At 37.8% G+C, this 21530-nt stretch overlaps 1 protein-coding gene across 2 annotated transcripts in view; it reads right to left on the bottom strand.

Moving 5' to 3' along the window:
• The window catches only part of Ralgapa2 (Ral GTPase activating protein catalytic subunit alpha 2), a 321259-nt gene that overhangs the window by 72384 nt on the left and 227345 nt on the right, over window positions 1–21530 (bottom strand). For both annotated transcript variants that reach the window (XM_077800202.1, XM_077800203.1), the window contains one exon: window positions 15149–15276. In XM_077800202.1, the coding sequence (XP_077656328.1) occupies window positions 15149–15276 (128 nt within the window). The remainder of the gene's footprint in view (window positions 1–15148; window positions 15277–21530) is intronic.

Here is a 21530-nt window from a genome sequence, read left to right as displayed (position 1 = left end):
AACCACAGGGACCTGGCATCTTAAAGGGCTGGCTGCGGCGCCCCCCACCCCCACCCCAGAGAAGCTCAGGGTTTTTTAGGAGGCAGCCGTCATTGATCATGGGTGATAAAAGACCAAGGCTTTGTACTGAAGAGTTTAAAGGCCTGAACGTGGCAAAGGGACACAATTCTGTACTCTTTTATATCCTAGGACAAACAGGAAGATGGAAACAAGATCATAAAGCACTGAATGCTGTATCATTTCATTTTTGTAACTCTGATAAAACAGTTATCCAAAAGATCATTCAGCTACATAGAATATCTGATGTGCATTTGTAATAATAATTTGTAATAATGAGAAATGTCCAGAGAGTGATCTACCTAAAATACTGTGGCATGCTACTCTGTTGGAAACTGGAGCCTTAAGTTTTCTGTCTTCAAAGCAAGTGCAAAATACAATGTACTTATTAAAGCGCATATTGACTCCCTGGTGAGTGGTTCACAGGCCCCCTGGTCTTTGGGGGGGGGGGAAGAGAAAAGGAAGCAGGCACTAGTTCTGATTCTCTTCCTCCCACTCTGGTCCCAGTGGTCTCTATCAAAAGCTTTTAAAGCACAGGGCCGCAGAAATGCATCTGAAGCACAACACTGAACATACCTGGTTTAGAATTTGGCAAAATTCCTCAGAAGTAAACTAGAAAGGGCACCCTTTCAAGGCTAACATGATGGCATCTGGGTTGTACTCACTCACAGATTACCATTACCAAAAAAGTATTCTGCTTTGATTACAAAATTTACTGGAGTGTGTTGCAAATTACTCTGTGTGGAAACCTGCTGGGAGCGGCTGCAAATGGGAAGGCAGACACTGCACAGAAGGGATCACCAGTTGGACTTGCTTGCTTTGTCCTTCTTTGGCTTTGCACAATCTCTTATTATAATAAGGCATGTATTATCCTTTTTAGAGATTTGAATAACAGAAATCTCACTTTCAAAATACTGCTTATAATCTCAGAGTCTACTCCATGTTCTGTGGATGCCGTTTATGGCATTCTGTTCCTTTTTAAATGGGACCGATAATTAGTCAACTGAAATTTGATTAATGTTGGATTAAGAGGTTCTGATGTCTCACTGCAATGTGTTATTTCAGTCTGTGGGTACTGGAAAAGGCTCTCTTTAGGAAACTTGTTCCTTTCCTTTCCCAGAATGGGAAGATGAGTTTAAAACCTTGACTTTTAAAAGAATTCAGTCTGTATCGAAAGTTTATAATGTAGGATTCAGGTTTTTGTCTTTTCTCACTTTTTAAAAAATTTGTTTTCTCATTTTGAGGCTGGATCAAATGAATTAACTATTTATAAAAGAACAGAATAATATAGAAATACAAGTCTTCCTCCAGAAATGCCAAGGGTGAGATCTTCTATGTTTTGTTGTAAGTTTAGTGTGGATCAAGGGTTCTGACAGTCTCTATTCTCATTAGGCTCTCTAGCACAGAATTTTGAGAGTACTACTCTGAAAAAAAAAGAATCTGTCTTGACACAAATACTAAAGTCTATGAAAATGACCACTAGATATTTGAAGGAAAGATTTAAAATTTATACTATTCTGTGCTTTTTAAAAGTTAACTCTAGGGATGCCGCTTTTAGTTTCTTTAGAGTTTTAAGAAGGTCTGTAACAACCAGACTATCTTCTATGTTCTGCTCTGGGGCCAGATGATTATGTGTTTCTTCCTTGCTGATGTTTTAAAATTCATAATCTTGTTTGCCTACTGCTGAAGAGTGTGGAAGAATCAAGAATAATGGCTCCCTTTGAGGCTGTGTCATTCCTAAAATAACCATCTAAATGCTAAGGAAATATTGTCATGTATGAAATGACCTTTTGTTCTTTGAATATTCAGACATTAATAAATGTTAAATACCTAGAAATCCTAGCAGCTCTATGGAAAAGGTAAGTAGGGTCAGCAAATTCCCTCTTGCATGCTTTTGACATGACGGCCGTTTCCACTTTTCTAACAGCTTTCTAATAGCAAAATGTATTTGGGAACAACAGTGGAATTTGTGTCATCATGACCAAATGATTACGGTGCAAACCCAAGATTCTTCTGGGGCCCAGCAGGCTTCTGGTCCCTATGGAAACGAAACCTCAGATATTGTCCTCCACTCAGCTGGAGGACGAGTGCTGGGAGGCTTTTGTGCTCCGTGAGATTTCTTCCACAACCTTCCTGCAACAGACCCTAGTGCTTCCTCCAGACTCCTTTCTAATTGAGATGCAAATTAATCTCTCTGGCTGATTACACTTCCCTTAAAGCTACTGACAAATGCAGCTGTAACCAGAGTTTGTGGACTTTCCAACAAGTGACTTCAGCTGTCAGTATTTGCATGTGCAACCAAGGCCCAACCGGCTCCAGTTCTCAGAGCTGTGGAGAGCTTCCTTTGGGCGTTGCAGACGTTTTATTTACGTGTATAAAATTTACATACAATTAAGAGTCAAAAGATAAAAAAAATTAATCCTCTCCCCAACAACCTTTGACTAGTCCTTAGGATTTAGAACACTAAAATTTAGGCCTTTTCTGGCACTTCTTTCTGACCCTGGGTCACTCTTTTCCTTGGAGGCCATCCATGGCTTTGATGGCAACAAGACACTTCCCCTTCGACATTTCATCTGTAAGTCTTCCGACTTTAACAATGTTTGAATCTAATATTTCTCCCCAAAATTGAATATGCTTACAGCTCTAAAATAAATGGGATTACTGAGTAGACTTGTTTTCTCTGTTCTCCTTTCCATTAATTTCAAAATCAAACATAAAGCCAACATTCTAATTGTCAAAATTCTCACATTAATGTCCTTCAATAAGGGGTGATGATGGAAAAAATTTTATTTAACTTTTGCAATGTTGGGGATTGAATTCAGGGCCTTTACATGCTAGAGTAGGGCTCTACTACTGATTTACATCCTCAGTCCCAGAATTATTCAGAACACAATCAAAAGAAATATGTGTGAAGTTTCCTCTCAGTTAAAAGAAAAATTCATATAAAACCTATTTTTTTCGGTAAAAATTCTAACTTTTTTTTTTTTAACTTTTAAGTACTATATCTATGTATTTTTACCAACCCAAGAATTTTTATTGAACACCTACTATGTGCCAGGTCTTGTTCTAATTGTTCAGGATTATAGCTGTAAACTAAACTTTCAAAAAATGGCTTAAAATGTGTACATACATACATACATGCATAAATAGTCTACATATAGAGCTATATTTCACGTTAGACAATCAAGGTTTTTAATTTTGAAAAAATGCAGTTTTTAGGGGTTAGGGTTGTGGCTCAGTGGTACAGCGCTTGCCTTGCATATGTGAGGCACTGGGTTCGATTCTCAGCACCATGTGTATACAAATAAATAAAGGTCCATCAATAACTAATAAAATATCTAAAAAGAGAAAGAAAAAGAAAACATGCAGTTTTATAAAGCATGACTAGCTTTTGTTTTCTAAAATGATTTTACCAAATTAATATCTCTCAAGTTCCTTCCCTCCCTCCATCTCGGCCCTCACTTACACATGTTTATAATGTGCTAGGAGGTCTGTGTGAGAGAATATCAACAGAGTGGAAACAATGTCTGCACTGGGAACTTCACAACATAATTAGGAGCTGGTGTTGCAGTAGGTGCTTCACATCTGAGGGTGAAACCACTAGAAAGGATGGGAGTCCATTATTACATGAGACTGAAGGGCAACATGTAGAGTGGAGTGCAGGAGAGTGATCCACAGGAGACTGTTAGTTTAGGGCCAGCACAGTGGGAAGCTATATCCTCCCTGCCTTCCATGAAGGCCTGCAGCGAGATATGGTGACCCACTAGGATGGAGCTGAAACTTTGGCAAGATAGGAAGGGTGGGGCTGTGCAGCATCATCTGCTTTCTCAACAGATTACTAGAATCGTCTAACAGTGATAAATCATTTACTCCTTTCCATGAACCTGACCCCCCCCCACCATATTGTTTATTTAAAGGACTCATTTTGTGGGCATTTCTGACCCCAGGGAGCCAACCTTTCACATGGAGGACCTTCTACTAATTGCTGAAGGAAGAACAATCTCCTAGCCTTTATCTTAACATCTACATAGGTAAAAAGTTAATATTTTCTGAAACCTCACTTCATAATTGATTTATTCTGGTTTTCATGAACTCTTGACATTGAACTAAAGCTGCTTACTGGTCCCAGTTCTGCAGACTATTCTCCTATTTAAAAACCTCCCAGGCTCTGGAAATAATTCTTTCTTGGTTTTAATGGTTTCCAGACAACTGTTAGGGTTTCTCTGGACTGAATCCAGGTTGGTCAAAGTCCCTTTCAAATGGGACCAGACTGGTAACGTGGTGCTAATACCCACAGGTAATACTAGGCTCTCACTAAGGACCAGGCACTGTTGAACCTGCTTGGCCCATAAGCCCTCTCACCAACTCTTAGCTGTGTGGGGTGCCATGATGGTGGTGCTGGCACCAAGTCTTAGGTCTTGGTGTATCTTGGGAGACACCAAGCAGGGGGTGTAGTGGACAGAAGAAACATACCCTGTGAAGAGGCCGACTGCTACCAGCAGAAAGGGATGCATAGTGGGGTCAGACGTTCTGATTCTTTAGGAGATATATGAAAAAAATTTTTTTTAAATGCAGAATCTCCTGGTTTTTCAACATGGCTAACAATCTTCAGTTCTGTGATTAGTAATGCAGGGAGGCCAAATGCAGTTCAAAGCCCCATCTAGGGGCTGGATTCTATCTGCAGCAGCTAGTTTGTTGGCTCTGGGTTTTGAATGTTTGCCTTGACATTGAACTAAAGCTGATTACTGGTCCCAGTTCTGCAGACTATTCTATTTAAAAACCTCCCAGGCTCTAGAAATAATTCTTTCTTGGTTTTAATGGTTCCCAGATACCTAAGGCACAACTGTTAGGGTTTCTCTGGACTGAATCCAGGTTGGTCAAAGTCCCTTTCAAATGGGACCCCTAGAGCAGCATATGACTTCTGGATGATTCTTAAGGTTACAGAAGCACAGAGATAATGCCCTATTTCCTGTGAGGGGACCACATGTTTTGTGCACTGCATCCCAGAGGATGCTGGTGCCGGCTGCGTATGTCACCAGAATTCTTGTCTCATCCCCAATCTGTGGTCATTCCAAAACCCCAGATGTTGTTTGCAATGACTGCTATCAAACCACTTCTGCACTTTTACAGCTGGTTATCAAAACCCAAGTACATGACATTATAGTCTATCCATTTCAATCTCTTCTTGTTGGGTGGGCCTGGAAATCTCATCTGTGAAGATATTCATAATTTCTGACTTTCTCTAGGGCCAAATTAGTTAACCTTCTCATCTATACTACAAGTGATAGATAGTCTTATAAATATGTTCTAGACCCTTGTGAAAGTTACTGATAAAACTGTAGAATACAAGAGAAGTTGGACAAGCCATGGCACAGAAACCATACCGGACACCAGGCCCTCAAGTCATTCTAGTGGTTCATAAATTAATACTTTTCCAGTTTGGCTACAATGAAGTCAACCCAGCTCTCAAGAGCCCCCAGTTTTCTCTCATATCTGCCAGATGGTCCCAATACTTATCTTACACTTTATCTAAATTAAAATTTGCATTTATATGCTTCCCCTAAGCTCTCTAAAGTTTGTTTGGGATACCTTAGTCTTTGTGAGCACATTCTTTTCTAAAGGCTCATGAGCTAATAAATAATGTAGTCAATTTTATAAGAAATCCATGTAACATTCCAAAAGTCATCCTTTTCAACCACACTTAAAAATGAAAAAAATACATTTCTGTTTCTGGTTTTGGGTGTATCTATTATCTGACATGACTTCTAGAGGAAAATAAATTAGTCTTCATGGTATTGAGATGACTGCTATTTATCTGTTCTTTAATCAGATATGGGTAATCCTGAATCAGGACCATTTTGCAAGTCCAGTTTTCTTTCTTTTCTTCTTTTCCTTCTCAGATATGTGTGATCCTTAATCAGGACCTTTTCTGAAATTCCATTTTTTTTTCTCCCTCCCCCCCATTTCCTCTTTTCCCCCCTCCCCTCCTTTATTGGGTTGGGGTAGTTGCTGTGGTATAGAACTTGCTTAGTGTACACAAGACCCCGAGTTTGATCCCCTGCACTGAATATATGAATTACATGAGTTCTTCTCCCCTTTAATGTTTTCTCAGTGGTTTGTATTTTACTTCATTCACTAAGACAATTTCCTGTTGTTTTCCATTTGAAGAGGATATGTCAGTTCTAGAAGATGGAAGAATCATAGGCTACTGATTAACAGGGCTGACTGGCTAAGAGCAGGGCAATGACTGCTCTTTTTTAATCTTAGTGTATAGATTTTTAAATGTGAATTAATCAGGGGCCACCTTCTTATGGTAGTTTGTTGGTTGTTTTTTCATATTTGCCCATTTTCTATCTCAGGTAAATATTTTTAATTTTATAATTTAAAAATTCCATTGTTAAAAATTTCTCATTTCTCATTTCCTCTCACAGTCTCAACTTACCCATGGGAATATGCCATTTCTTCCTCTGAACTGTTTTTTGCATTGTACTTCCCAAGTAACTGTTACTACTTGCATTTTTCTTCCATTTTTTTTTTTTAATATTTATTTTTTAGTTCTCGGCGGACACAACATCTTTGTTGGTATGTGGTGCTGAGGATCGAACCCGGGCTGCACGCATGCCAGGCGAGCGCGCTACCGCTTGAGCCACATCCCCAGCCCATTCTTCCATTTTTATATAAACTTTAGTACTCAAATGAACTCATTACTTTCTGTAACACTCAGAAGTTACAAAATCCTTATTTCAAATAGCTAAGAAATAGACCCAAAATAGCAGTTTTCCTTGTTTGCTTCCTGTCTTCGGCAAGATGAAACTGTTTGCCAGCTGAGAGCTCATTAAATGCTTATTGCTTTTAGTAGAATGCGCCGTGGAGTTAATATCAAGTAGTAGAAATAGTTATTACAACTATATCTTGCTTTGGGCCTCTTTAGAAATTTGGATTAGAAAATCACTGTCCATCTCCCCCATTCAGGGTCTGACTGCATTCTGGTTGCTACTCTAAAATCCAGTCCCTCTCCTGAACATTTTCTATTTGTAGGTACTTCAATCCCATCCTGGAGTGATTTCTTTCTTTTTGGTGCTGCTATTCCCTTGCAGAAATTCAGTTCTGGGTCCTCTTACACCCAATTTCCCAAATGAAGACTCAAGACTGCTTGACCCAGTCATGTATTAAGATTAGCCAATAGAGTATATGTCTTGCTTGGCCAGTCTGCTGAAAGTAACCCTTCATCTCTCTCCTTGTTTTTCTGTGAAACCATTCTCTCCCTTTGCTTGGCCTCCATCTCCATCCTTCCAAATATGGTCTTTAAATGCTCCAAAGAGCTTTATTCTTCTTTTCCCTTATTATTCCCTATACCCCTGTAAATCTAGCAGTTATTACAATGCATCAATCCAACTTCTGCATATGTATCCAATCCATCTCCCTAACACTGGCATAGGTCAGGCCTCTGCTCTCTCTTAGAACTCCTTCCCTGGTCCCTTGAAATCCTTCTTCCATGTATGTGAGGCCTTGTGCACTTGTATACATCCTATACTCTGCCATATGGAAGTTTCTGACATTCTCAAATGTAATGCTCTTTCAAAGTTTGTTTATGAGCAAATATTATCCCCTTACTTGGGATATGTTATTCATATTTCTATTTTTTTTTTGGTAGTCAGGACAGTGCCTGGTATTTAGCAGAGACATTTTTAAATGCTGAAAAATGCATAAATGGTTATGTATGGCAAAATACAACACATGGTACAGTTTGACTTCCTTTCTGAAGTGTATGGAAATGAATGGAAGAAAGTCTTCCCAGGAAAATCCCATTGGTGAAAAAGAAACGGTAATTTTGAAGATGAATAAACGAGGAGCAGAATTTAGCAAAGAAACTATGAAGTCATGGTGTGAGAGAACAGCTCTGGTATTATGAAGTGTATGAGTTAACTTTAAAAATGAAAATAAATCTCACTTGTGTCAGAATGAAGAATAAAATCACTTTTTCTTAGGCAGTCCAGTTTTCTCCATCAAATGCTGATAGTTCCAGAAAGCAGAGATGGTGAATGCCATTGACACTATTGTTCTATTGAAGTGGACGTTTATTTTTAAAAGCCACCATCTGTTTGATTCAGGGTGAACTCCTCCTAATGGGCATACTGCATATTGTGTGGCAACCTTTTCCCCGAAACAAGTTATCTGACAAGGAGAAAGAAAGCCCTGGCTCAAATAGTTTTGGAAACTTCTATCAGCTGACCATGGTTTCATTTGGAATCTTTAGTTGGCTTGGGAACTGTAAACATAACATGTGGCAAGCTTCCCATTTACAACACTCTACGCATAGGAACAGGCCCTCTGATTGCCCATGAGGAATAGAAAAAGCAGATGGTAGGTGAGTTGGCCCTCATCACTCAGAAGGGCAGTGGTCACAGGACGAAGGCTCTACTTGACAGATTTGATTTAGCCCACTGAGAAAGTTACAGGAAAGCCAGGAAGGACAAAGGGGCTAGGCTGAAATGTTACAGAGGGTGCTTTCCTAATACAGCCAGCCCTACTGTGTTCACATTTTTTTTCTCATTTAAGACAATGATATTTTTCAGTTTTTCTATGTGCTTTAGCTACACTGTTCCAACTGTTTGATCAGTTGGCCAAGAGAACCCCAAACAAGAACTTCTTTGATATTGATTCTAAACTGAATTTACTGCATGAAAATTCCCCCAAAAGGCAAATTTGTTCCAGAAATGCACCCAGTCTTCAGCTTAATCAGAAATGTTGCATTTCCTTGAAATTTACTGGAAAAAAAAAAAAATCAATGCACAATGCGTTTCTACTTCTAGTGAATTCTCACACAAAAATGAATCCAATTGACCCTATTTTAAAGCAGTTAAATACCAATCATTCACTGGGAAGGGAAGGGATATAAGAATGACTGCTCCAAAAAAACTCCATTGGCTCTTTTCTTCATTTGTCTGGATATTCATGCTCAATACTAAAAAAGCAAATGTTCCCTCTCTCTAAGAGATTTATAGAAGGTCTGAACAAGTCTTTTGTTTACTGAACAGTCATTCTCATACGGGGAAAAGAGTGACATAGAGATAAAATGAGCAGTATGGCCATGTTCTACTTAACAGTTGTAATATAAATATTAGGTATTAAATGGGGATACAGGGCTGTTCATATAAAATGGCATGTGTTGCTAATGAAATTTTCCTCTCTTTGTCAGCAATCACCAATGTACCTAGTATCTTGTATCTCAAGGGAACAGGTAATGGCAAGTCTTCCTCAGATTTCTGGTCTCTTAAATGAATTTTTCTTATATGGAGGAGCACACTGCTTCCTATCTTTTTCTTTTTTCAGGGTCAAGGACCAAGCTCAGAGCCTTGTTTGTGCTAGGCAAGTGCTCTGCCACTAAGCTAAACCTGCAACCCTGGGGCTTCCTATCTTAATGGGTCTTAGTTCATAATGTCAATATGGTGTTAAGGGCTATACTGCCAGGCTTTTGGAAGGGGGTCAGTTCTACACACCTGGGAATAGAGTTCCTCGACTACTGCTGGTGGTATTGAAACAGGTTATAGGCAGGTTTTGTGGGTTTGCGACCTGAGCGGTTGCACGTGGAAAGTGTATTTCCTCTGATTGTGTTTTCTTAGAAGCTGACTGCCTGAGAGGTCACATTCTCCTGCCAAGCCAAATCTGGCTTTGAATGCAGAAGGCAAGCAATAGTGTCCTGAGAAACATGAACAACCAAAGGATTCCATGGAATTCTTTCTTAGTTGTGCTACTTCCCTGTAGTAGCCAATTATTTACTTTGAAAATGATGACACATAAGGAATGAGGACTACAGGAGACCCAAGTTCTCTGTTTTAATCAGCTTTTTTGTTGCTGTGACTAAAAGACCTGGACAAGAACAATTAGAGGTGGAAATGTTTATTTTGGGGCTCACTAAGACCTTTAGAGGTCTTACTTCAAAAACAGCTTGTTGTGGTGTGAACTGATAAAAACAACCAATAAGAGTGTAAATTATAGATTATAGATTAGTAAAAAAAACATAGATAGAAGATTTTGATAAGTGAGATAAGACAATTATAAAGCAAAAACTGTCATAGATAGGCCTAAGACTCCATTTGGCTGCCTTCTTTTTTTTTTTCTTAAAGAGAGAGTGATGGAAAGAGAGAGAGAGAGAGAGAGAGAGAGAGAGAGAGAGAGAGAGAGAGAGAGAGAGAGAGAGAATTTTTTTTAATATTTATTTTTTAGTTTTCGGCGGACACAACATCGTTGTTTGTATGTGGTGCTGAGGATCGACCCGGGCCGCACACACGCCAGACGAGCGCGCTATCGCTTGAGCCACATCCCCAGCCCCAGCTGCCTTCTATTAAAACACTGTTACAAGAGCTGTTTCTTAGAAAGTGAAATGAAAGCTGTTTATCTTCTTATAAAAATTGTTTTTCTGTACTTTGTACCCCACAAATTGTACCTTACTCAGGATGCAGTGGTGGTCATGGTGAGCTACCTCCTGGGTTTGAATGCCCTTGTGGGTCTACATGACCTTGAAGTAGATTCTCGCCCTGCTGACCCCCGCCCAAATTCAGGATTCGACTGTCTAGCACCTGCTTGAACCCAGGACTGTGGTCAACTGAACTGCAAAGCTAATGCTTTTTTTTGCTTCTGTTTATCACTTGCTTGCTGACTGGAAAATTCCAGTCCTGCCTAGAGCCCACAGGTCCGACTTATTAATTTTTTAATTTCTATGATTGGCTAGCTTACATGATGATAAGCAAGTCACTGAGTTGTGCTTTTTGTGCTTATATTCTCTTTGGATGGACCAGGAAGCTGCTGTCCTCCCACAGAGCTTGAGTCTCTGCAGTGGGTGACAGTCCCTGGCCAGGTAAATAAAGCTCTCTTTTGATTTGAAATTCGGACTCAGTGCTTTCTGAGGTGTCTCCCCATAACACAGCTGGCTGCATTCCTTGGGGCTTGAAGTGAGGCTGAATATCATGATGGCAGAGAGTGGTGGAGGAAAACAGCTGGGGAATCATCAGGAAGCAGAAAGGGAAGACTCTACTCATCAGATACAAAATGTATACTCCAAAGGCAGATGCTCAGTGACCAACCTCCTCCAGCCATATCCTACCTGCCTTCAGTTAACACTCAATTAATCCCTACAAGGGGATTAATTCACTGATTGGATTAAAGCTCTCATAACCCAATCATTTCACCTCTGAATATTCTTGAACTATCTCATACAGGAGGCTCTTGGGGAGCACCTAATATCTAAACCGTAATAGTCTCTCTCTGTCAATTCTTCCTTACAGAGCAATAAACTAATTAGGTAGAAAGAGTATGTGCTTATCAAAAATGAAACATATACAGATAAGTTAGTTTTATACAGTGTTTGCATTCTTCCAGTAAAAACAAAATATATATGCATAGATGAGCTATACAATATGAATTGCATAATTTCATCGATTTCATATTAAAAGTTTTTAGATTTGCACATTAAATGGACATTGCACAATATAAAGAAGAATGAAAAAATGCTTACAATTAAAAATTTTAAGTCCTTTACACAGAGTGACATTAAATAGCAAATATAAAACTACCATGAGAAGTTGGGGGATTGCAAAAGAATGGAAAAAGCTTTATATTTTAACATCTCTAAAGGCATTTCTTCCTGCTTTTTGAAACAGAGCACCACATTCTCATTCTGCACAAGGGCCTTCAGGTTATGTAGCTGGTTCTGGATCTAAATGTGACTTGATCTCCTCAGTCATTATGGGACCTGCATGGGCTTGAGGATCAGGGGAGTGACCCTACACTCCTTTCCCACCTTTGCCCCTACATCAAGTAGTCCTGGCTGTTCACCCCAGGATGCTGCACTAAGATGAGAACTTCTTGAGTGCCTATGGGGAGACAGCCAGGGAGGTTTCCTCTGGGATCACTCAGAACACCATCTGTACCACAGCTGGCTCTTGGGTTTGTCACAGGCATCCTGATGAACTTGAGCATATAGAGAATCCCTACAAAACACAAGTTTACCACTCCAAAGCACGGAGTTCTTGTGCCTTCTGCCTAGAATGTTACCCCTGCTCTTGTAGGACAGCTTCTCTCTCATCTTCCAATGTTTGCCCAAATGCTTTCTCCTCAGAGGACCTCATTTACCACAATGCTCTCTTGCAATTCTTTTCAGAACTTTTCCCAATTAGCTTATACATTTCTTATTTTGTCTTCTCTGTGAAGTACACGGGCAAGAACCTGGTCTCCCTTGCTCCACACTGTAGCCTGGCTCCCATCTCTGGACTTGGCATAGAGACCATAGGAAATGTTTGTTTGGTAAATGAATAAATGTAATTAGACACCCATAATTAGGATTTGTTAGATTATTCAGTGTTTTTCAAAATTCAAATCTAAGACTTGTATCAATGAAGCAGCAAAATCCAGATATCAGCTCTGACATAATCAAACAGGTTTAGATTTTTGCTAAAGCATGTGCAGACCTGTGTGTTTTAACGAAACATTAAGGGAATAGTTAATTATTGACAGCATAGATTGACACATATAGTTTTAAAAGTCAATATATTTTTTTAAAGAAACAAAATAGAAAACAACAACAAGAAGAAAAAAAAAACAAACCAAAAAAACTCCCTTTCTTCTTTTTTTAAAATATTTTCCTCTCTTATTATATTTCTCATTTCTGACCTAAATATTAGCTCTTCTGCAGAAAGAATAAAGAATAAATGATTGGAAAGTTTTCCCCACATGACTACATCTCCATAAGAAAATTATGTGTAACAGTTAATTTATTGTTTTAAACCTTCTCAAAGTATAAGGCAAAAAATGTTCACCATTTTTATTTATAAATATATTTATATTATTTATAGTTGTATTGATCAATATTTATATAATGATCATTTTTAAACTTTTTATTTTCTCATTTCTATACAATGTTGTCCTCTGATATGTCATTTACTGCTTTATGAATTATTTTAGAGTACAGAAATTTCCTAACTCATACTGGCATTAAGTAGCCCTAGGTAGCATCATTATTCTTTTTCTTTTTGAGTACCGGGGATTGAACTCAGGGGCACTCAATCACTGAGCCAGATATCTAGCCCTATTTTGTATTTTATTTAGAATTAGGGTCTCGCTGAGTTGCTTAGTACCTTGGTTTTGCTGAGGCTGGCTTTGACCTCACTATACTCCTGCCTCAGCTTCAGGAGCCACTGGGATCATGGTGTGTGTCACCGTGCCTGGCATGGAATCATTACTCTTGATATGATCATTTGAAAAGTTTTTGAAGTGATACTAAATAATATCCTTTGGAAAAAAAATACCCATATATTTTTTGGGACTGTGGACTAAACCCAGGTATGCTTTGTCACTAAGTACATCCCAGCTCTTCTTATTTTTATTTTGAGCTAGAATCTTATTAAGTTGCTTAGGGCCTCACTAAATTGCTGAAGCTGGCCTCAAACTTGTGATACTCCTGCCTCAGTCTCTGATTCTCCAGGATCACAGGTGTGTACCACCACCCGAGGCTCCTTTAAATTTAAAATATTGTTTTCTCTAAACCTGATTAATTCAATGGTGCAAAATTAATTCTTACTCGAGAAAAAGCAGTTTTTGACAAAATAACAAATCATGTATTTTATAATAAGAAGTTTGGAAGTAAAGAAAGTGATGTGACAAAAATCACAATGGACTTATATAAAACGGTATTTTCTAGTTTGCAAATTATTTTTTGTTGCCTTGGCCCAACATAACTGACTGATGGGTGTCCAGCTCATCCTAGTATATGCAAGCTAAAAAGCCAATTGCTGAACAATGTCTTCTTTCTGCCAAGAAGCTCTTTTTAACAGAATGTGAAAGAAATACTCCATGCAGACGGCTGAATCCACATCACCAGCCATAAGATTGTGTCTAGAATGCCGTGGAAATCATTGAAGAGAATGCCATCTCCAAACCACCACCACCAGCCTGGATAAAGCACCAGAGAGTGTGCTGGAGGGAATAATGCTGCCCTGGCCCCAGGGGAGGGACCAGATGGGACCTTATAGCTCTTTTCTACTACTAATTTCTATGATAATTCTAAATTGCCACATGGCATACGTATTTTTTTTTAATCTAAGGCAGAATATCAGGCAATGAAGTGACCAGGATTTTAATGAAAGGTATTTTTCATGAACTGTATCTATTCAGACTTTATTTCTTACCTCCCTCCATCCATTAGTAACACATCATATACAGTTATGTTGGGAGAACTTTATGGAGACAAGTCAAGCACAATGCATTTTTAATCATTATCAATACTAATTAGAAACAAATATATTCTAGGAGGTCAGATGCTTTTTGCAACAATTTTATGAAGTCATTTATATCAAGCTCTTTTTTAAAAATAATTAAAGATCATGCTTGGATCTAAGGATTATGGCATGCCAGATAATGTTTGAGAGAAAAATTAGAAAAGTAAAAGTTCTTCCAGTTTTTAGAGACAAGATCAAGAATTAGAGGAGGAAATATTAGTGATTTGAGAAAATTACAAAAGAATTTCTGTCCATTCTTACTGGTGAGTCCAAATGCAACTTCACTTGGCCTTTCCTTTCAACCAGATGCAATTTCTCTTTCTTTGAACTTCCAGAACTTTATTTGCACTTCTCAGGTGGCCAATGCCACATTCTTTGACTTATTAGAGGCATTTCACTTGCTATTTGTAGGCTCTCTGAATGAGACCATTATATTTTGTTCAGCATTACTCTTTATACACAACAAACTGCAACACCCAGGGAGGATAAAGGAAGAGATTGAACTTGGATAAAAATACCGACAGAGCCATGAGCATCTCATGATAGCCATAGTTTCTCAGACACAAACTGATGTGAGTAAATCATGAAAATAAAATCTTCCTAGGTTCAAGGTAGCATAAATTATAGTAGCATAAATTATATTTAATATAAATTAACAAATACTATAAAAATCATACTATTTTATTTTCAAAATAGACTGAAAAAATTCTCACTTCAATTTTCAGTTCAGTTTTTTAATACTTACCCCTAAAGAAAAACTGCTGGGAATCTTGATTCTGGGAGCATTAGTAAGTTACATTTTCAAAGCAAAAAGATACAAACTCTGGTAGAGTGGGATGAGGCACTTCACAGCCCTGCTGGCATTGATGCAGGTGGCACATATAAGGCTTGGCAGCAGCTTCCCACTCACTATGGCTCCATCGAACAGAGGACCAAAAAATGGAACCTGTTGATCAGAAATAGAAAAATGCTTACTTTTCAAAAACCAATAAAAGCTGTATGAGAACAGATAACAAATGTCTAAAACCCGGAATGAACACATAGACAGTCATCTTCAGGGAAAGTGCTTACCTTCTCAGGACATGGGTAGAGAGGGCTTTCAACTCAAGGAAAGCAGGACTGCTCTAGGAACTCTTGAGCAAAACTTCTTGTTAATAGGTAATTATCACTAGTTTTTTTTTTTTTTTTTAAATGTGTGTGTGTGTATGTCTGCGCTGTCATTTATAGAAATGCCACTATACTTTCTAAGGACTTATATCATGTAGATTATGTGTGGTACACAGATCCCAACTTTGGAACTGGTAATGTTCCTGTTATGGATTCGATACATGTTGGCTCTTAAAGGAGATGATCACCATTGCAGTCAACAATTACATGGTCCTTAAGAGTTCTTCTTCTTCTTGAGCTTTTCTCTTTGCTTTCAAGATACTGTAGGACCTCATTTCTTTCTACTTCTTGAATACATACATGGCTTTTCTTTGCTGGACCAATTTCTACCAGGTAGGTAACCCGCAAAGTTTTCATGCCTGTCTTTTTTGGGTTTCTTTTATTTCTTCAACTTGCTTCATTAGAATTTCATTCACTAATAGTGATATGGTTAGCACCACGAGATCAGGGACTGACTCTGCCTTGTAAACTCATATTAATTTACTATTTCACTTGCTTAGTCATCTATTCACAAAATATTTATTATGTGATGGACACTGTTTTATTCACTGAGGACACAGCAGTAAATAATACAAAAATCTCTCATTCCACTGAGTTTATAGGTTATTGTAGATTTCAGATAACAAACATTAAAAACACATACAATGCCTCATGTGTGAGGTAGTAGACGTGTTAAGGTGAAAATAAAACAGAAGAGAACAATTAAACTTTTTTTGAGGTATGGTATCTCCAATTAGGTCAAATGGGCAGGAAGGGTTTTAATAGAAGATGATATTTTAGTAAAAGTCTAAAGGAAGTGGCAGAAGGAATCACAGGTAGGAGTCCTTCAGATTCCATCTGATGGAAGAACAGACCAGGCAAAGGAAGAGCAAATGCACAGGCATAAGGTGATGGGAGTGGAATTGAATGTTTAAGCAACAGCAAGGAAGCCACAGTGACTACAGCCAAGTAAGTGAAAGAAAGACCTGAAAGAGATGAAAGTCAGGTAGTAAAAGAACCTTGTGGGAAGTTATAAGGATTTTTGATTTCTAGTCTAAATAAAATAGAAGTTTTGTGGAAGGCTTTAGGGAAATGGGGTATATGATCTAACCTACATTTTTAAAGTACTGTTCTGGGCACTGTGATGGGAAAACTGCAAAGGGAAATTATGGAGACCAGTTGGGAAACTACTGAATAATCCAACAAGAGATAATGATAGTATGGATCAAAGCGGTGGCAGGAGAAGAAGGTGGCTTTCTGGATATATGCTCTGAAGGTAGAGTTGATAGGATCTGTGGAGGATGGCTGATGAAGTGGAAGGGAAAGAGAGGTGTCAAGGATGATGCCATGATTTCTGCTGTAGAAAGGGTCATAAGTTCATTTTAAGACGTATTCAATTAGAGATGCCTAATGGATATGTTGAGGAGGCAGTGGATGTCCCAGGCAGGAAGGCAGAGGAGAGGCTTAAATTGGAGATATAAACCTAAGAATTGTTCACCTGCAGATGGTGTTTCTAAGCACAAGAGCATAGGAAGAGCTTGAAGGACTATGTCCTCTGGCCCTGATGTTAGAGGTTGAAGTCATGAGAAACAAGAAAAGAAGACTAAGAAGGAGTGGCTTTGGGATGGAGGAGACAAATTCCTTTGAGTCATTCAGAAACTTTAGGTGGTTGTAAATATACTTGCTCAACAGGGAAGAAAAGCTGAGTTCAGGTTCTGATTAGGACTATTACATGTAGTCTTTCATTAAATTTACCATTGAATATAGGATCAGGAAGTGGTATGAAGATTTGCTCACATGTTTTCTTCTAGAAACTTTCATATTTCAGTCTCTAATCTGTCTCAATTTTTGCAGTAGCTCTGTACCTGGCATATGGCTACAATACAGGTATCTACTGAATGAGTGAAGTTTACTAATATTTTAAATAATTTATTGAATGCAAGTCTTCAGCCTAGATTTTTTAACATCTTCCAGTAACTGCTTATTAGTAAAATACCTTTTCTGTGGTTGGCATTGGAGGAGAGGCCTGGGATACCCAACAGGAAATATAAGACTATTTTCACCTATAAGGAGCTAACACAATTGTAAAACACTATGGACTGATATCAACAAAAATGTAGAAGTTCTGGGGCTGGGGATGTGGCTCAAGCGGCAGCGCGTTCGCCTGGCATGCGTGCGGCCCGGGTTCAATCCTCAGCACCACATACAAACAAAAGATGTTGTGTCCGCCGAAAACTAAAAAATAAATATTAAAATTCTCTCTCTCTCTCTCTCTCTCTCTCTCTTTAAAAAAATGTAGAAGTTCTTTACTAATTTTTAGCAAATTAAATCCAATAATATAAAAAATAATACATCTTGATCAAGTGGAATTGTCCATAGGAACTCAAACTTGGTTGAACATTCATAAATTAATTCATTAATTCAATTTACCTCATTAACAGAATAAAGAAGGAAAACTAGAAGACTTTCTTAATGAATGCTGAATAAAACACTGGATAAAATTCAATCTTGTTCGTGATTTTAGAAAAGCACAACAGAACAACAACTCTCAGAAAACTGGAAATATATGGGAACTATTTCAGCTTAAAAAAATCTGAAAGAGGAAAACAATGGCATCATAATTAATGATAAAATATTGAATGCTTTCTACATAGTATCTAAAAAGGCAAGAATATTTATGCTTACCTCTTCTATTCAACAATTTTAATGTTCTGATCATTACAAGTAGAAAAAATAAAAGAAGGAAAAAAGAAAAAATACATGAGAAAGAAGTAAAATTATTTTTATTCACAGAAAAACATGATTATATAAATGAAAAATCCAAAGGAATTTAACTAGAACTAATTAGTGAATTAGCATAAGTCACAAGATACAGTGAACTCCCCAAAACAGAATCCTAAAGAAAGAAGTCAAAGATGACCTTAGAAGATGGAAAGATCTCCCTGGCTCTTGGATAGGCAGAATTAATATTATCAAAATGACCATACTACCAAAAGCACTATACAGATTTAATGCAATTCTGTTCAAAATTCCAATGACATTCCTCATAGAAATAGAAAAAGCAGTTATGAAATTCATCTGGAAAAAATAAGAGACCCAGAATAGCTAAAGGAATCCTTAGCAGGAAGAGTGAAGCAGATCCCATCACTGTACCAGACTTTAAACTATACTACAGAGCAATAGTAACAAAAACAGCATGGAATTGGCACCAAAACAGACTGGTAGACTAATGGTATAGAATAGAGGACACAGAGACTAACCCACATAATTACAATTATCTTATATTACACAAAGGCACCAAAAACTTACATTGGAGAAAAGATAGCTTCATCAACAAATGGTGCTGGGAAAACTGGAAATCCATATGCAACAAAATGAAGTTAAACCTCACCATGCACAAAACTTAACTCAAAATGGATCAAGGACCTAGGAATAAAACTAGAGACACTGCATCTAATAGAAGAAAAAGTAGGCCCTAATTTTCATCATGTGGGATTAGGCCCCAACTTCCTTAATAAGACTCCTTTGGTGCAAGAAATTGAAATCAAGAATCAATAAGTGAGATGGACTCAAACTAAAATGTTTCTTCTCAGCAAAAGAAACAATCTGTGAGGAGAACAGAGAGCCTACATCTTGGGAGCAAATCTTTACCCCTCACACATCAGATACAGCATTAATCTCTAGGGTATATAAAGAACTCAAAAAGCTAAGCACCAAAAAAACCAAATAACCCAGTCAATAAATGGGCCAAGGACCTGAACAGACACTTCTCAGAGGATGATATACAATCAATCAACAAATATATGAAAAAATGTTCATCATCTCTAGCTATTAGAGAAATGCAAATCAAAACTACTCTAAGATATTATCTCACTCCAGTCAGAATGGCAGCTGTTATGAAGACAAACAATAATAAGTGTTGGCGAGGATGTGGGGAAAAAGGTACACTCATACATTGCTGATGGGACTGCAAATTGGTGCAGCTAATATGGAAAGCAGTATATAGATTTCTTGGAAATTTGGGAATGGAATCACCATTTGACCCAGCTATCTCACTACTGGGTCTAAATCTAAAGGACTTAAAAACAGCATACTACAGGGACATAGCCACATCAATGTGGAGCCAACCTAGATGCCCTTCAGTGGATGAATGGATAAAAAAAAATATGGTATATACACACACACACACACACACACACACACACACACACACACACAATGGAATATTACTCAGCAATAAAAGAGAATAAAATCATGGCATTTGCAGGTAAATGGATGGAGTTAGAGAACATAATGCTAAGTGAAGTTAGCCAGTTCCAAAAAGCCAAATGCCAAATGTTTTCTCTGATATAAGGAGGCTGATTCATAGTGGGGTAAGAAGGGGGAGCATGGGAGGAATAGATGAACTCTACAAAGGGCAGAGGGGTGGGAAGGGAAGGGAGGGGGCATGGGGTTAGAAATGATGGTGGAATGTGATAGACATGTATGAAGACATGAATTGGTATGAATATACTTTGTATAAAACCAGAGATATGAAAAATTGTGCTCTATATGTGTAATAAGAATTATAATGCATTCCACTGTCATATATAAATTAAAAAATTAATTTAAAAAGATTTATTTTTTAGTTGTAATTGGACACAGTACTTTTATTTATTTATTTTTATGTGGTACTGAGGATCAAACCTATGGCCTTGCATGTGCTAGTCAAGTGCTCTACTACTGAGCCACAAACCCAGCCCCCCAAAGTTATATTTTTATGTAACATCATTATCATATTTATATCATATTGTTATATTTCTGAATATTAGTAACTAACAACTCAAAAATACCATTTAAAAATGCTGCTTATAGGCTGGGATTGTGGCTCAGCGGTAGAGCGCTCACCTAGCGCATGCAAAGTGAGGCCCTGGGTCCGATCCTCTGCACCACATAAAAATAAATAAGTAAAATAAAGGTATTTTACTAAAAAATAAAAAAATGCTATTTATAGTAACACAAAAATTTAAGATAAATTTGATAAAAGATGTGCAAGACATGATACAGAAAATGACCAAACTGTGCTGATGTAAATTTAAGATAACCAAAATAAATTAAAAAATATACAATCTTCATGGATCATAAATTTCAACACTGTTAAGATGTAAATTCTTCCAACACAATTTTGTGTTGGATCTATAGATTCAACACAAACACAATCAAATTTCTGGCAAACTTTTTATAGATAGAGATCAGGGACCAGTTGATTCTAAATTCAATATAAAATAAAAAGACATAAATTAGCCAAGACAATGATAAGATGACTTATATTACCTGACTGCAAGGCATGCTGTCAAACTACAATAATTAAGATATCAAAATAGTGGCATGAGGATAGATGTACCCATAGCAGGAACAGAATACAGAGTCCAAGAATAGAACCACATATACATGGTAACTGAGTGGCAATAAAGAAAGCCACTCAATTTGATGGGAAAATAAAAGTTTGTTTCAATAAAGACACTGGAACGACTGGATAGCCATATGGAAAACTGAATCTTGACCTCTACCTCATAGCACATGCAAAAATTGAGATAGATTAGAGACTGATATATGAAAGCTGCTAGAAGAAAACATGTGAGCAAATCTTTATACCACTTCCCGATTCAATGGTAAATTTAGTGAAAGACTACATGAAATAGTCCTAATCAGAACCTGAACTCAGCTTTGAATCCCTGTTGAACGAGTATATTTACAATCACCTAAAGTTTTTGAAAGACTCAAAGGTGATGACCAAAGCCTGGGGATTCATAAGACTTCCATGACTGCTGCCAAACTGGATTTCCTTACCAGCTTCTAGTTAGGGGATGTGTGTGGAGCCCCTATCATGTATTCTTGGACTAAAGAAAGCACATTTCTGAGGAGAAGCACAGGTCTAAAAAGTGTAGTCCAAATTAATTTCTCCTTATCAGACTTGGGTCCCAACTATGACACTTTCATACCCAGGTTCTCCTCTTAGTCATATATTGTACTTACAAAGAAATCTCCCCCCACCAATAAAACTTCTCAATTTTT

This window comes from Urocitellus parryii, chromosome 6 (assembly GCF_045843805.1).
Source record: "Urocitellus parryii isolate mUroPar1 chromosome 6, mUroPar1.hap1, whole genome shotgun sequence".
Taxonomy (NCBI): Eukaryota; Metazoa; Chordata; class Mammalia; order Rodentia; family Sciuridae; genus Urocitellus; species Urocitellus parryii.
Note: the sequence above shows the minus strand (reverse complement) of the source record. Positions and strands in the feature narration are given on the sequence as shown.